Source organism: Oryctolagus cuniculus, chromosome X (genome assembly GCF_964237555.1).
Source record: "Oryctolagus cuniculus chromosome X, mOryCun1.1, whole genome shotgun sequence".
Taxonomy (NCBI): Eukaryota; Metazoa; Chordata; class Mammalia; order Lagomorpha; family Leporidae; genus Oryctolagus; species Oryctolagus cuniculus.
The window spans coordinates 124,098,914-124,114,685 of NC_091453.1; the positions used below are offsets into that span (position 1 = coordinate 124,098,914).

General features: G+C 43.1%; 1 protein-coding gene across 4 annotated transcripts; it reads left to right on the plus strand.

Moving 5' to 3' along the window:
• The first annotated feature begins 258 nt into the window (after window positions 1-258).
• On the plus strand, window positions 259-12,532 carry SLITRK2 (SLIT and NTRK like family member 2). Of its 4 annotated transcripts, none has more exons than XM_051831640.2 (3): window positions 259-714; window positions 4,011-4,574; window positions 5,074-12,532. In XM_051831640.2, the coding sequence occupies exon 3, from the start codon at window positions 5,116-5,118 to the stop codon at window positions 7,651-7,653; it is 2,538 nt and encodes an 845-aa protein (XP_051687600.1). In that variant the 5' UTR covers window positions 259-714; window positions 4,011-4,574; window positions 5,074-5,115; the 3' UTR covers window positions 7,654-12,532. The 4 variants fall into 4 exon arrangements, with proteins under 4 accessions (XP_051687600.1, XP_008271670.1, XP_051687602.1 ...); XM_008273448.4 differs by having other exon boundaries at window positions 4,521-4,574; XM_051831642.2 differs by having other exon boundaries at window positions 4,521-4,574; window positions 5,086-12,532.
• The last annotated feature ends 3,240 nt before the right edge of the window (window positions 12,533-15,772 follow it).

Consider the following 15,772-nt stretch of genomic DNA (forward strand, 5'->3'; position numbering starts at 1 on the left):
GCACAAATGTAGCTCAGCTCTGTATTATATGGAAATTCGTTGTTTACCATCCTCCTAGGAGGTTTTTAAATATCTGCCTGCGAACACCAGTGATTGGGTGCCTACTAGTTCCTGCAAACGGCCGTCCCGGAGGGTGTCTGGCTCAGGCGGCTGGCCGCTCTTTCACTAGTCGGTAACTTCCAGCCAGTAGTCTTAGTCCGCCTCTGGATGCGGAACCCACACAGTGCCATCCCTACTTCACTTGACCCAGTCCGAGCTGCAGCCCCTGGTAGAAGCAGCCAGGGCTGGGCCGATTTCCAAGCGAAGAGGGGCCGAGAGGCGTGAGCAGCGCTCCGCAGCTCTCCTCAGAGAAACGGAGCAGAGGCTCCTTTGTGGGCTGGTACATCCCCCTCCCGGGTGCACGGCAGGGCCATTTGATCTGCGCGGTGATTGATAAGTGCGGGAGAGGGGCCGCCGTCCTCCCCCCCCCCTTCCTCTCTCCTCCTCCCTACTCCCCCACCCCTGTCTGCACCCTCCCTCTTTCCTGCCAGAAGCGCGGCCAGGCGGTGAGCTGCTCCGGTAGGGATCGGCCTGCCCTGGGGGCGCTGCCCGCGCTCTCTGCCGTGCCCTAGTTCCCAGCCCCATCAGTCCGAAGCTGCACCGGCTCCTGCGCCTCTCCGAGCCGCAGATGCTGTGGGCGCCTCCGGGGGAAGATCCGGGCGGCGCACTCGCTCGGTAAGTTCTGAGCACTCGGGGACACCGTGGCGACGCCACCGGAGCTGGCTTCCCTCAGCTCCTTGCCTTTTGCAGCCGCCTCTCAGGGGACGGGGACGGGCGTGGAGAGTCTGAACGCGATCCGCGGAGAGCAGCGCGCTGTGGACTGCCCTCTACCCTTAGTCCCCACTCGGGCTGCCTCGCCCGCCGCGGGACCGTCCGCGCGGGCGTGGTCAAGGCTCAGCGCGTCGCGCAGCCCCGCTGTCATTGCTGCCCACGCACTCGGGGCGAACTGCTGCTCGCCGGGAGCCTCCAACGCCCCGCGGTGCCCAAGCCCCCAGGCGAGGGCTGCCCGAGTGGCCGTCGCGGCTGTGGGACCCTGCTCTGGCATGGCGGGCACCGTGCGCCTAGCGGGTAGGGGGAGGGAAGTTAGGGCTGAGCTAGAGGCTGGCGCCCCGTCCACTGCGACGGGGACTTGCGGACACCCCAGTCTCCCCAGTCTCCCGGAAGGTGAGATTCGCCCAGGATTACGGCCTGGGGTTTGGAGAAGAGGGCTTCAGGCCAGCAGTGCCCCCTCGCAGGCCTGCCGGACTCAACCTTCTCGTGGCCTGTTTGGCGGCCGTGATCCGCTGGCACTCACAGTCCTCCAGCACCCACCGCGTCCTGCGGAAACCTGAGCGACCAGGGCCATCCTCTACTCGGTGACATGCCAGTGAGACTAAGGCGACAGAAGTCCTGGTTTAAGCAGGCGAGGTAACGTTTTCCTTACTTTAGCGTCTGCCCTCGCCTCCTTTGGGCTCCCAGTTCACCCCGTACCTTTCCACCTCTTTAAAAGACCGCTCTTCCCAGCGGGGTGCTGCCGCGGTTCTTCCTGAGCCGCGCAGCTGAGTGAAACTTACTTAAAGTGCGAATCAGGTTTGAAGCTGATTTGTTCCCAATAAGTATGTTTTGGCTGTGGACGCTGAAGGAATAACAGAAAGGCCAGTAAGACCCGTGTAGGAAGCTAACCACAGGAAGAAGACTTGTCACATCACTTCAGGATTCCCAGTGTCGCTCGCCCGGCATTTCCCTGATTTTATAATTGGGAGAATTTCATGATCCCCCCGCCCCCCAGCTCCCCATCTCTCTGGCTCTCCCTCCCTCTGCAATTCTTAGCAAAATCATTTCTGCCCACACGGAGTACTGACAGCATCATCAACCTCTTGAAAAAGATTACTGTATTTGAGAACTGAAACTAACATTTGACGTTTCCCTTTAAGTACAACACAAATGTATTTACATACAATGTCACCATCACTATTTAAGTTTAGGTCCATAGTACTCTTAATTCGTGTTAAGGCGTTGTGAGCTTTTTAGAAATCTGCTGGATGCAGAACCCCTGAGTTCGTTATCTAATTTTAGTTTTTTGAACTCAGGCAAGTCAGCACTGCCCCTGGTTAAAGAATGTACTCATCTGTAAAATGAACCCGATTTCTAAGGTCTTGTCCAGCTCTCATGTTGGCTTCTAATTCAATGAAATATTAGGCTAATTAATCGATGTTTGTTGAATAAATGGCTAAATAAATAAGCCATCACTCTCTAGGAACTATGTACTTTTCATATTTACAAATACATAGGAAGAATGCTCCTTTGCTATGAAAGAAAGCCCAGTTGTGCTCGCAGTGCCTCACTCTGTCTGCATTTAATGATGCAACTGCAATAGAGAATCAGAGGCCATTTATGGCAGCTCCCCAACCCTCCCCTCCACCAGAAATATTCCTTTCATGGTTGTCTTATGGCTTAGAGAAGGAAAACTCAACGTTCTGGAAGCAAAGGATCTTACAAAAAGCTAAGCAAAAATTACAGGGGGAGGAGGGCTCCTGATGTCTGGTCCAAGGCATTACTTGGAAGGAAAAAGGGGAGGAAGAGAGAAAGCCAGGGAAATGTGCAGGCGTTGGCCAGAGCCACAGGTTGCCTTAGTGTCAAAGTTGATAAACTGCCCTATCCCTTCTTAGGGAAGAAGGAGCTTCCATACCCGGAACAGTTCTAGGACGCAGACCTAACAGGAAAGGATGAGGGGAGAAGCAGGGGGTTTCCTGTTCTCACATGGCTCTGCTTGCCTGTGTGATTGTCTGTTCTGCTTTTGGACAGGCAATAGGAGCCTGTGTTGACTGTCTCTGCATCAAATTTGAGACTGAAGAGCCAGGGAAAGCAAGCTGAAGTGTTTTGTGGGACAGGCACATCCTTTGTTCAATTCCTTTTCCCGTTCTATTTCATTTCCTCCTTTTCCTGACTTACCCCACCCCATCCCCCTTCCAACCAGAGGCAGCCCATGGCTTTTCTGGACCAGAGCAGACATTATTCACGTCTTGTAAATAGACTCCTGGGTCCAAGGGGGTGTACAATTAAGGAGAAATGAAATAAGGCATGCAAAAGTCCAACACCTGGCCTGAAAAGGTTCTATTTGAATCCAAACTGAATGTCAGAACTGGGGGGAGGGAGGGCTGGGCATAATCTAACCCTTTTACAAATGGAGACAGGAAGATCCAGAAATTAGTAGATATCTGACAAGCAAGCTAGATCAGAGGCCGGGTACTCTGGATCTCAGGTCAGGACTACTTTCTCCGGTTTCTCAGGCTCCAGCCTTCTTTCACTATCTTCTTCAGTTCTCCCAGCTTCAAGGCTCTTGCAGCCTGAAGGGCTCAACAGCCCCTCCCGGGCTCCCACTCCCAGCTGAGGCTCAGCCTGGCAGTGCCTTCCTTACACCCACTCCTCCTTTCTTTCCTCCTGGCAAAAGCACACGTTTAAACCTCATTATCTGGCTAAGTATAAATCTCAGAGGGAGATGGATTTTGTCGTTGTTTATCTCAGTCTGTAAGCTAGCCTTTAGCTGGCTTTCAGAGTCCAGGCAAATATCTGGCTGGTCATTACCCGACCCCCCCCCCCCCCCCAGTAATTCAGCACTGAAACAAAGCTCCGTATGTGAAGCATGAATTCCCTGGAAGAACTCCCCATCCTCCTACACAGACACACTGGTATGCACACACAGCCCCCTCTCTGCACCCAGAGCTTCTGAGCTAGAAGGCAAGCAAGTCGGCAGCAGTCCTGTAGCAAGGAGGAACACAATGCAACACCACACACACACCCTCCTAGGAGGGTCTAGACTGCTGCTTGGGAATGTGGATAGAGACCCCCTGGAACGGCCAGGTCACTGTTCCACAGGAGGTGTGTAGGTGCGGGAGGGGGGAGAGGTGCAAGAGACCACTCAGAGGGACTAGAGGAACCCTGTCCGGGGCCAGCCCCTTTGCAGGGCCCTTCCTTGAACAACCCTTCTGCAGGAGCTTCTCCGGTGGCCAAGCGGGTTGGAGGTGGAGTAGTTCAGAATCAACTGACACAGCCGCCGAGAACTGAGCTTTGCAAAGCCGCTCGCAGGAAGGGGAAGCATCTGCCCCACCCTCCCCCACCAAGCGCGCCCTCGATCCTCTGCCTGCCCCCTCCTCCCGTGACGTCACCCTAGTCCTGTCCCGGGAGCCAGCAAAGCCTCTCAAATTCAAACTGCTAGACGCACTGCTGCCGCTGCCACCCGATTGGAAGCGCGCGCCCAGGCTCCGCTGTCTCCACCGTCAGCCAACCCCACCGGCCTGCTCCCCAACCTCCCGAAGCAATCGCACCCTGGTTCCCCGGCGGTTTCGGCTTCCCTGCATTCCAACCCTTCTCTGTCTCTCCTGGAACCAGCCGGGTTTTAAATTTCTGCGCAGCCCCAAGTATATTTAATCAAGAAGCAAAAGCAGGGCATACCCCTTGGAAACAGCGTCTTCTTTTACCTTGCTCGTTCTCTCTTCCTGAAGATGCTAAACTCCTGGCGGACTGCAGAGGAAGGGGGTCCTGTCTTCTCCTAATGTGTGAGTACCCCCTACCTCGCGTTCTTCGCTCTCCCATCTCCGCCCCGCCGCCAGCCCCCAGGTTCCTCATTTTCCCACCCCCTTTTTGCGCAGTTAAAATAATAATAATAATAAAATGAAAGCAGTTTCTGCTGCGAGCCCCAGAAGGGCGAGCCTTCTGATAGCCTCGGGGGAAAGGAGATGGGCTGGATTTAGTAGGACAACTCGATTACTAATGACTCCGCGACCGACCGGCTGCGACCCGCCGGGAAATCAGGTGCAAGCATGTGTGTTTCGAGACTCGTGTGGGGGTGGGCTGTGTGGGGGAGGGAGGGAGAGACGAAGAAGAGAGAAGAAATCGCTTTGAGAAACGCAGTGATTTTATTCTGCCGTGTTGCCCACCCCCTCATTCTCCCTTCCTCCCACTCCACCTCCTTGCTTTGCCATTTTAATCGGGGTTCCTTGTGTTTCTTTCTTCCCCGGCATCCCGCTTCCTGCCCCTGCTCCCTCCCCACCCAAGGTTTGCCTGTAGGTACCTGAGCTGACACGAAGGTGCCTAAAGATGCTGAGCGGCGTTTGGTTCCTCAGTGTGTTAACCGTGGCCGGGATCTTACAGACGGAGAGTCGCAAAACTGCCAAAGACATTTGCAAGATCCGCTGCCTGTGTGAAGAGAAGGAAAACGTACTGAACATTAACTGTGAAAACAAAGGATTTACAACTGTCAGCCTGCTCCAGCCCCCCCAGTATCGAATCTATCAGCTTTTTCTCAATGGAAACCTCCTGACTAGACTGTACCCAAACGAATTTGTCAATTACTCCAACGCAGTGACTCTTCACCTTGGTAACAACGGGTTGCAAGAGATCCGGACTGGGGCATTCAGCGGCCTGAAAACCCTCAAGAGACTGCACCTCAACAACAACAAACTTGAGGTATTGAGGGAGGACACCTTCCTGGGCCTGGAGAGCCTGGAGTACCTCCAGGCAGACTACAATTACATTAGTGCCATTGAGGCAGGGGCATTCAGCAAACTTAATAAGCTCAAAGTGCTCATCCTGAATGACAACCTTCTGCTGTCCCTGCCCAGCAATGTGTTTCGCTTTGTCCTGCTGACCCACTTAGACCTCAGGGGGAACAGGCTGAAAGTCATGCCGTTCGCTGGTGTCCTTGAACACATCGGAGGGATCATGGAGATTCAGCTGGAGGAAAACCCCTGGAATTGCACTTGTGACTTACTTCCCCTCAAGGCGTGGCTGGACACCATAACTGTTTTCGTGGGGGAGATTGTCTGTGAAACTCCCTTCAGGTTGCACGGGAAGGATGTGACCCAACTGACCAGACAAGACCTCTGTCCCAGGAAGAGTGCTGGTGACTCCAGTCAGAGGGGCAGCCATGCTGACACACACGTCCAAAGGCTGTCACCTACAATGAATCCCGCGCTCAGCCCAACCAGGGCCCCAAAAGCCAGCCGACCACCCAAAATGAGAAACCGTCCAACTCCCCGAGTGACTGTGTCCAAGGACAGGCAGAGCTTTGGACCAATCATGGTGTACCAGACCAAGTCTCCTGTGCCCCTCACTTGTCCCAGTAGCTGTGTCTGCACCTCTCAGAGCTCAGACAACGGTCTAAATGTGAACTGCCAAGAAAGGAAGTTCACCAATATCTCCGACCTGCAGCCCAAACCTACCAGTCCAAAGAAACTCTACCTAACAGGGAACTATCTTCAAACTGTCTATAAGAATGACCTCTCAGAATACAGTTCTTTGGATCTGTTGCATTTAGGAAACAATAGGATTGCTGTCATTCAGGAAGGTGCCTTCACAAACCTAACCAGTTTACGCAGACTGTATCTGAATGGCAATTACCTTGAAGTACTGTATCCTTCTATGTTTGATGGACTGCAGAGTTTGCAGTATCTCTATTTAGAGTATAATGTCATTAAGGAAATTAAGCCACTGACCTTTGATGCTTTGATTAACCTACAGCTACTCTTTCTGAATAACAATCTCCTGCGGTCCTTACCTGATAATATATTTGGGGGCACGGCCCTCACCAGGCTGAATCTGAGAAACAATCATTTTTCCCACCTGCCTGTGAAAGGGGTTCTGGATCAGCTTCCAGCTTTTATCCAGATAGATCTGCAAGAGAACCCATGGGACTGCACCTGTGATATCATGGGGCTGAAGGACTGGACAGAACATGCCAATTCCCCTGTCATCATCAATGAGGTGACTTGTGAGTCTCCTGCTAAGCATGCAGGGGAGATCCTGAAGTTTCTAGGGAGAGAGGCTATTTGTCCAGATAGTCCAGACTTGTCAGATGGGACGGGTTTGTCGGTGAATCACAACACAGACACACCTCGGTCACTTAGTGTGTCTCCTAGTTCTTATCCTGAACTCCACACTGAAGTTCCACTCTCTGTCTTAATTTTAGGATTGCTTGTTGTTTTTATCCTGTCTGTCTGTTTTGGGGCTGGTTTATTCGTCTTCGTACTGAAACGCAGAAAGGGAGTGCCAAGTGTTCCCAGGAGTGGCAACAACTTAGATGTCAGTTCCTTCCAGTTACAGTATGGGTCTTACAACACAGAGACTCATGATAAAACCGATGGCCACGTCTATAACTATATCCCCCCACCTGTGGGTCAGATGTGCCAAAACCCCATCTACATGCAGAAGGAAGGAGACCCGGTAGCCTATTACCGAAACCTGCAAGAGTTCAACTATGGCAACCTGGAGGAGAAAAAAGAAGAGCCAGCCACACTTGCTTACACGATAAGTGCCACTGAGTTGCTGGAAAAGCAGGCCACACCCAGAGAGCCCGAGGTGCTGTATCAGAATATTGCTGAGCGAGTCAAGGAACTCCCCAGTGCAGGCCTAGTCCACTATAACTTTTGTACCTTACCTAAAAGGCAGTTCGCCCCTTCCTATGAATCTCGACGCCAAAACCAAGACAGAATCAATAAAACCGTTTTATATGGAACTCCCAGGAAATGCTTTGTGGGACAGTCAAAACCCGACCACCCTTTACTGCAAGCTAAGCCGCAATCAGAACCAGACTACCTCGAAGTTCTGGAAAAACAAACTGCAATCAGTCAGCTGTGAAAGGAAATCATTGACAACCTATGGCATCACAGGATGCTGCTCTGAACTGTCGGAAGCACTGCATTCCCTCTTGTGTTTATTTGTGTTCTCCCTTGCCCAGCCTTAACGGGGGACTTTGAAAATGTTTGGAAATGGGTTAAAGCAATGGTAGTGCTTTCGCAGGTGGTTTTCCTTTAAATTATTTCTCTCTTGCTTTCTCCTCCATCTTTTTTACTTTCTCTTCCTAGGAGCCATTAGTCACCGTGAATGTTTCTATGATGCATTTTTTTTCATGTACTTTGTTGATGGTTTTGTTTCTGTTTTTTAAATTTTTTTTAATTTTCCAGTATTGGAGTGGAAAGAGGAGATTATAGTGAATGAAGAGAGAATAGACAGACTTTTCATGTGAAAATGGACGTTTAGTGTATTTTGTAGAAGATCTCCAAAGATCTTGTGGGACTATAACTTCTTTTGTAAATACTGACATATGGTATTTCCATCTTCAGTTACCAAGTGTAGCCACTGGGTACCACATCTTTATGTTAAAGTGCCTTTGCACTTTAAGTACATTACTTAAATGTTGCTTTTAGCTTTGATAAATTGAACATATTTTAAGGTGTTGTATTTTTGAAACTGAAAACACTGTAAAATAGATCGATATGTCAGCTATATTAAGTCAACGTACGGTTTGCTTGAGTTACAGAAGCCAGCCTGTCATCAAATGATTCTAGTTCTAGTACTTTGTAGACTTAACTGTAAAATATTTGCTTTCCTCTGGGTTTGATTTAAGTGATTTTATTTAAGTCAATTAAGGGGATTTAATAGCGGACTAGAGGTAATAAGCCACCTCAGTTGGGATTAGTAATTCATTAATAAAAATATATTTAACCCAATATCAGAGTGAATTGAACAATTAATGCCCTACCATAAGTCATTGTTTTACACTAACATGGTCAGTGTTTTAGATTATTTTCCTAATTAAGAGTACATTACACAACTTGTAATATATTTTTTCTGCATTAAATTAGATATTTTTATATATTTAAATGAAAGAGTCGTGTATTTCTAACTTTTTAATTGAAATTAATATTTTTTCTGCCTATTGAAACATTTTCTATGAACACACACCAGTAGGGGCCGCCACACACTTCATTTAACAAAGACATAGGAGCCATTAAATACCTTGAAGGAAGACATCAACGGTGAGATTAAAACTTCCCAAATAAGTTCTCTGCAAATTCAAGGTAGTCGAGATAAAAATGTATACATTACTCTCTATTTGTTGTAGGATCCAAAAGGTTAGACTTGGAATTCTCAGTTTTCCCATTGTCTGACAAAGCAGCATTTTCTTCTTGAATTTAATTGACACATTAACGGGGTGCTACCAAATCATGTACTACTTGCATCTCCAAATTGACTAATAGTTTCCTAAACCATGACAATAAGCGTCTACTTCCTTCTGCCTTGTTCAGGCATGTGTTACTTGAATTTGTCCTTGTCACCTTCAGCAAGCTTTTCATTTTGGTCTTAGCATTAAAATGATTTTAACTAATCAAGTCTATGTAACATTTATGAAGCTTTATTGGCCTGTAAATAATTTTTAAATTCAAACATTATTGTGTAATTTAAACAAACAGCCCTTCTTTACAACAAAAAATAGTTTTGTTTTGTCTATTGTAAATCCTTATGCAACTGGGATGGTGATCTGCATATAAAGTAGTCCAGCTTTTCAATTCCTTATTAAAGCAAGTGATGGCGTCTGAAAGCAGCACACTGTTTCCTTTTCATAAATAGGTTACTGCACATAATAATCCTTTATTATCATGTGGAGATTGAAGTGGATCTTGATGACTTACTTTTAAGGCTTTAAAATGACTAATAGAATATTGTCTGTCACTATTAACAATTCATGTGATAAGCTTTCAATTAGAAATTATTTAAATTCAAATTATTTGGATGAATAATTACTGATGCAAACTAGTTTTTAAACAATAGAAGGTAAATGTGTGTGTCTGTGGGTGTGTATATATATATCTATATCTAAAGATATAGATATAGATATAAAATGTAAAGGGCATTCAGGGAAAATACCTTTAATAGTCTAACATTCCTGAATATCTACAATGAAAAGCTAACATGTTCATTTTTTGATAAGAGATCCTAATTCTTATTTAAATCGTTGGATCAAAGTTGAAAATGATGAACTGAAAAGACCTACAAGAAAGTTAGCGTATGGAGAGTTTATACTGCATGAAAGAGAAGCTCGAGCATTACTCTATTTGAACTTGGAGATCGTTCTTGGAAACCACCTCATCTTTGAGTGACGTATTTAAAGATAGTTTCAAAAATTCTCTCTGGCTGTTCTCATTTGCTGCAATGGTAATTATAGAATACAGAGGTAGGTATTTTGGGAGGTCTCCATGAAAGCAAATTTGCATGTATGTTCTTTTAAGATTGGGTTTAGGCTTAAACCATGTGAGTAGAGTGACTGATGTAAGTAACACCACCTCAGTGTTTGTTCTTATTCTCCGGAAAGTAAAGGCACTCCTGTCAAATGCTATTCTTCATCAGACAGATTAATTCATTAATCTTAAAGAGAGATGCTTCAGCATTCATTTAGTTATGTGACTTTAAAGACGGCATCTAGAAGAACTGAAATTCACAAGCTTTTCCTTAATGTTACGGTTTATTTCTATACTGTCATGCTTCTTAGATTTGTATTTTATTTGCATTAGGTTTTAAGAAAAATCTTTTGAATGTAGTCCTATTTTATTTAAAAGTATAATACCCTGTAAACTTTGAACTGTTATGTTCTAATGAAATCAGAACTGTTTTAAGCTTTATTGACTTATTAGGATCCCCACTGACTACCTATATTCTGTTTTGCTTTAACCACCCAAGTGCTTTGAAACTTTTAATTTGGGGATTTTTAAATATTCTCTCCTGCAGCTAGATTTTGCTATTTCTTCTGCATTTCATGTGCACCTTGAACTGAGTATGAGTATCAGCACAGACAAATGAGTTCAGCCAACAGAATGGTGTTCCTAGGACCCCACCTGGAACAGATCGCTGTGTCTGGTCCTATAGATAGCAAATGGTAATTCCCTTCGATTTTCACTTTACTAGCTGTATCTGTATCTGTGGCTAAATTTGTGTTAAAATACTCAAAAAGCACCACTTCACAGACCAGACACAATTGTCAAGAGTCTAATTTGGTTCTGGATGTTGTTCAACCCGTGTGCCTTGTTAGTTCTTTCCAGAAGTTGGTAAGAAAATGATCCTTAAATTTGTTCTTCTTTGTCCTCTGACTTCTGGAGTGACAGTTTTTTTCTGAATATTTTCATGTTGTCAAGGGCTTACTATTTTATGGACTTTACATAAAGTGTGTAAGGAATGAGAGAGTGGTTCTGTGAATTTGTTGACCCCGAAAACTAATTTGATTATACACATCCCAGATACATACTGAATTGGATGCTAGAGTGAAGAAAGCCTTACAATTTTCTCAATATATTCATTCATTCATTCATTCATTCAATATTTACCGACTGCTTACTTTCTAGGTGCCAGACTCTCTGATTTTTACTGAGGGGGGCACAGTGATAAAGTAGACAGGATCTCTACTCTTCACCCCTACCAATGACCACCACCCCAGGAGCTTAGTGCTAATAAAGGAAAACTGTACCCAAATGAAAATCACCCAGAATAAACAGTGGGTACAGTGATGTGTGCAGGAGGTTGAATTTTTAAAAGTGATTCAGTGCAGTAATGTTTAAAACCAACATACTATAAATAGACTAGTGACAATGTTACCCCATTAATGTCTTTAGAGTTACACAGCTAAAAAGAAGAACAAAAAACCAAACAAAATGAAACAAGTTTCTGCATAATACGGCCCAATATTATGGCCTCAAAATAGCTATGTGCTATCTACCTGTGCAAAGATAGCTATACCTGTGCAAAGATGATGACCAAAATTGTAAATACAAAATCAAAAACATACTTAAATTTTCTGGAATATCGATGTTTTAGAGATAATATTTACTTTATATTTCAGTGGCTTAAAAGATAATATTTTGGTTTAAGTGTCTTTTACCAATACAGTGATAAGACACCTTCATCCTGAGAGACAAAATTCAGTACTGTATATAGTTGTATTTTGCTTCTCACAATGGTTGTGCAAAAATTCTCATGTAAATTGAAGTTTTGTAAATCAAATTGTATTTTAAATGCATTAAGAGAGCTGCCATTTAGAGGAAACTTGTAAATCCTTTTATAAAGCAGAAAGCCATTTTATAATAGAAACAATCACTCTCTAATTTATCTATTTTGTATGTTTGGATTTTCAATACCGACTTTGTTTAAAACCAAGCCCACCTGCATAAGAGTGCATTTGTCAGTGCTGCTTGTGCTGTCAGCCTCTTGGTTGCTAAGGACCTATACTTGAGAGTCTCCGCAGTAGTCTGCGAATTGTGCTACTGAGTGGTTCAATAATAGCACAGTAGCATTCCCGAACAGTCTGAGTAGCCAATCCATTTCAACTACATTGAACACAGGACTATCCTGCTTAGTGGTGTCTCCTCTCTTACAAGAGGCCATGTTTCATCAGAAGGTAGAGTGACTCCTGCAATCACATTCTATAAAGTGCTTAGAGTCACAGATTTTTATAATCAATATATGTTATTATGTAAACATATTGCATTGCATGTGTGTTGGGATTTTTTAGCAGTATTTTAGCTTGAAAGTACTTGTATAGATACTGTTAGATTTAGTTGCAAATAATTGTTCTCAAGTTATTGGAATAAATGGCAAATGAAACAAACTCTGTGTAAATAGACTTCTATGTCAAACAGCAACATGATTTCAAAAAAATAAATGTCATATTTTGAGTTTATAAGCAAAATGAAATACTGGAAGTGTAATGCAATGACATTGTGTTGAATCCGACAACCTGTTTACACAGTTATTTTATGCTGTAGTTAGTTTTCAGTTAATAAATATTCCTTTAAAATGAACATTTGAAGTAGTTAGAGAAATTCTTGAGAATATTAAGAGGAATTAATGACAAAAGTTGACAAGATCCATCCCTTTGCCTTGAAATATATTGTCAAAATCCTACAAGTTAAGATATTTTTCTTGATTACAATTTATACTTCTAAGGCAAAATGAGCTTTATAAAAACATATGTTAATACTTTTCAGATATTTATACCATAATTAGAGCATTGAGTGTAAACAACAACTAAAGCAATTTAGTTATATCTCTCTACGAATTGATAATATGCTTATTTCTCATTCTCTTCACACACACACACATACACACACAATATCCACCAGGAAGCCAAATGGTTTTTTATAAAATTTTGTCCAATACAATAAATGATCTAATAAATTCATATTTTATAAAAGAAGAAATGGACACTCAAATCCAAGGAATAGAAATCATGAATTCATTAATGGACATGCTATCACTATACTTCTAAAGACTGTGACAATGGTGATATTATGGCAAAGTGACTTCTTTGACAACCTGGATTTGGTAAACATCTGAATATATCTGCCAGGTATACTCCATTCACATGTGTAATAACATAACAAAGGATTTGAGAATCCTGTGGTGAAGGAGAGGACTTAAAACAAGTGATCTTGTCTTGAACTTATTAACATACATGTGATATATTCCATTGATTGATGTGACCTTCATAAGGTAGCTGAAACAATTGGAACAATCACATTTTAAAGTGTTGTGTTGAAGGATGAGAGTCCGTAATAGTGTACCGGATCATCTGACCCTTTAAAAAGATCAACTGAAATGGAATGGAAATAAAATTAATTTACAACTCCCCATTCTGAACTCAATATATAAAACATGAACAAGTCCTAAGTGTGTCTGTTAATACCGGAAAGAGAATGTCAAAATGGATTTGTTATTCCTGAATGGGGACTGCAAATGTAATTGATTCATGTTTCCCAGGGCAACTGCTTTGGAAGTAGTTACACGTCATTTTTACTAATTTTATTTTAAATAATTAGTCTATGTTTTCTGTCAACATTTACCATTGAAAGAAACATTTGACCTTGTTATCTGTCAAATTGTTACCTTGCGTTTTCTACATTTTGATCTTGACAGAATGTTGGCTATAACATGCAATCTCTGGTATCCTCCAGCTCACAAAGTGACTGTCTGATAGACAGGATTATGGAATGGACTCGACTCTGGGTAATTCTTGGCCAAATTCTTCACTTCTCACACATCTTTCACTTTCGTGTCATTAACACTTCACACGGTGTTTGGGAGCATCATAACTGTCCAACAACTATTTCTCTGATGAATGAATGAGACTTACTTACTACCACTGAGGTTTGAAAACTGGAAAATCTAAGTTCAAAGCATAATTACAATGCAATCTTAGCTGTTCCAGGAGTTCTTAAACTAATATTTAGTTTGGACATTTTTGGAATTTACAAGAAACATGCGTCCTCCATGCGGATGATCTGTCATCTGTACTTATAATATTACAACCAACATTTAAAATTTATTACATCCAGTCAAACCACATTTTAAGTGATACTTGGGTCTGGTCATTGAACCCAGTGATCTCATTCTAGAGTTAAAAGTGGCTTTACTGCTGAGCTGGGAGATTGCCTTATTATTGGCTTTTGGAATTGGGAGATTCTGAGTTGAGAGAAAAATGCACTCTCTGACAAGCTTCAGTGATGAATTCTTCCAGAGCTCATCATTTAGTTCTTCATATGGCTCTGTGTTTTTGATTTTTTTTTTACTTAAACCTTCCAAATAGGAGAGAGATTCTTTGGGCTTAAGACCATGCTAAATCATATTCCTTTCAGGACAAGTTTGTTTCTTAAAGTCCTATTTGTACAAAATAAGAACCTATGGGAGATGTTTCTCAGTGTCAAGTCTTAGGAGCCAAGCTCTGATTAGGTCTCAGCTTTCTTTTGGGGCAAGTGCTGGGCTACATGAACTCAATGGACACATCTAACTTTGACACTCTATGATTCTAGGCTACTTTGTGAATGGCTATTAGACACAAAACAAAGTAGGGCATTGAGACAATTATTATTCAAGCCTGAAAATCTCTTAAACCTGTTCTCCTTTCAGTTGGCTAGTTTGGACATAGTCCTATTCTAATTTTATTTCTACAAGATTCAAATCTGTTCCCTTTATATAAATAAATGAGGTTCCCTAAAAGGTAAAAGAAAAGAAAAAAATGCACCATTTAGCTTTGGAGTAATCTCTCTTTCTTAACTGACTTTAAAAATATTTAAACCATCTTTCCTACTCCTTTGTAAATGATGACATCTTGCTTCTCTTTGGTTTTGGAGGGGGGATGACTAGATTTTTCATTTATCTGTTTTTCAGGGAAGTTATTTTTTCTGTTGATGGATGGGTTTAGTTTTTTGGTGTGATAATTAATCAAATTAAATTATAAATGTTTCTAGGAAGACTGCATTAACATATTTCAGGAAAAAAATAGAATTTTTTACATTTAGTTGTTCATCACCCCTCCCTTTTGGTCGATAATTCCAAGTTTCCTATCATCAGGGAAACTGACAGAGGCTTGGACAACTCAGTTGTGCTTCAGAAATTCAATGATTCATTCCAGTGAACAAAGCTCTTAGCTGACAAGTGGTGTTTGGCCTCTTCCTGATCACAAACTTCAGCCATAGATTTATCATTAGGCCAATGTGTCTCTAACTAGTCAAATAGATTTTAACTGAAAACAAAGAAATAAAGCTCTCAATCTTGTAATATACAGCTGACAGGATCTTTTGCAAGAGTGGAAAAGAGGAAAAGACATCCATTCAAAAACTTTTTATGCTTTCCAGTGGCTTTTTAAAGGCTGATTAAAGTATTAGTGAATGAAAGAAAAATCCAGCAATACTGTGCTGTGTATTTTCTTCTATCACATTATAGAAGGCTAGGAAAATGATGTAGATTGTCTTTTTCCAAACCACCATCTTTGTTTCTATTACCTTCCCAGGCCATAGCAGAGAGCTGGATTGGAAGTAGAGCAGCTGGGTCTCAAACTAACACCCATATGGGATGCTGGCACTGCAGGCAGTGGCTTTACCCACTATGCCACAGCACAGGCCCTCCAAAGCACCATCTTAAAAAATAATTT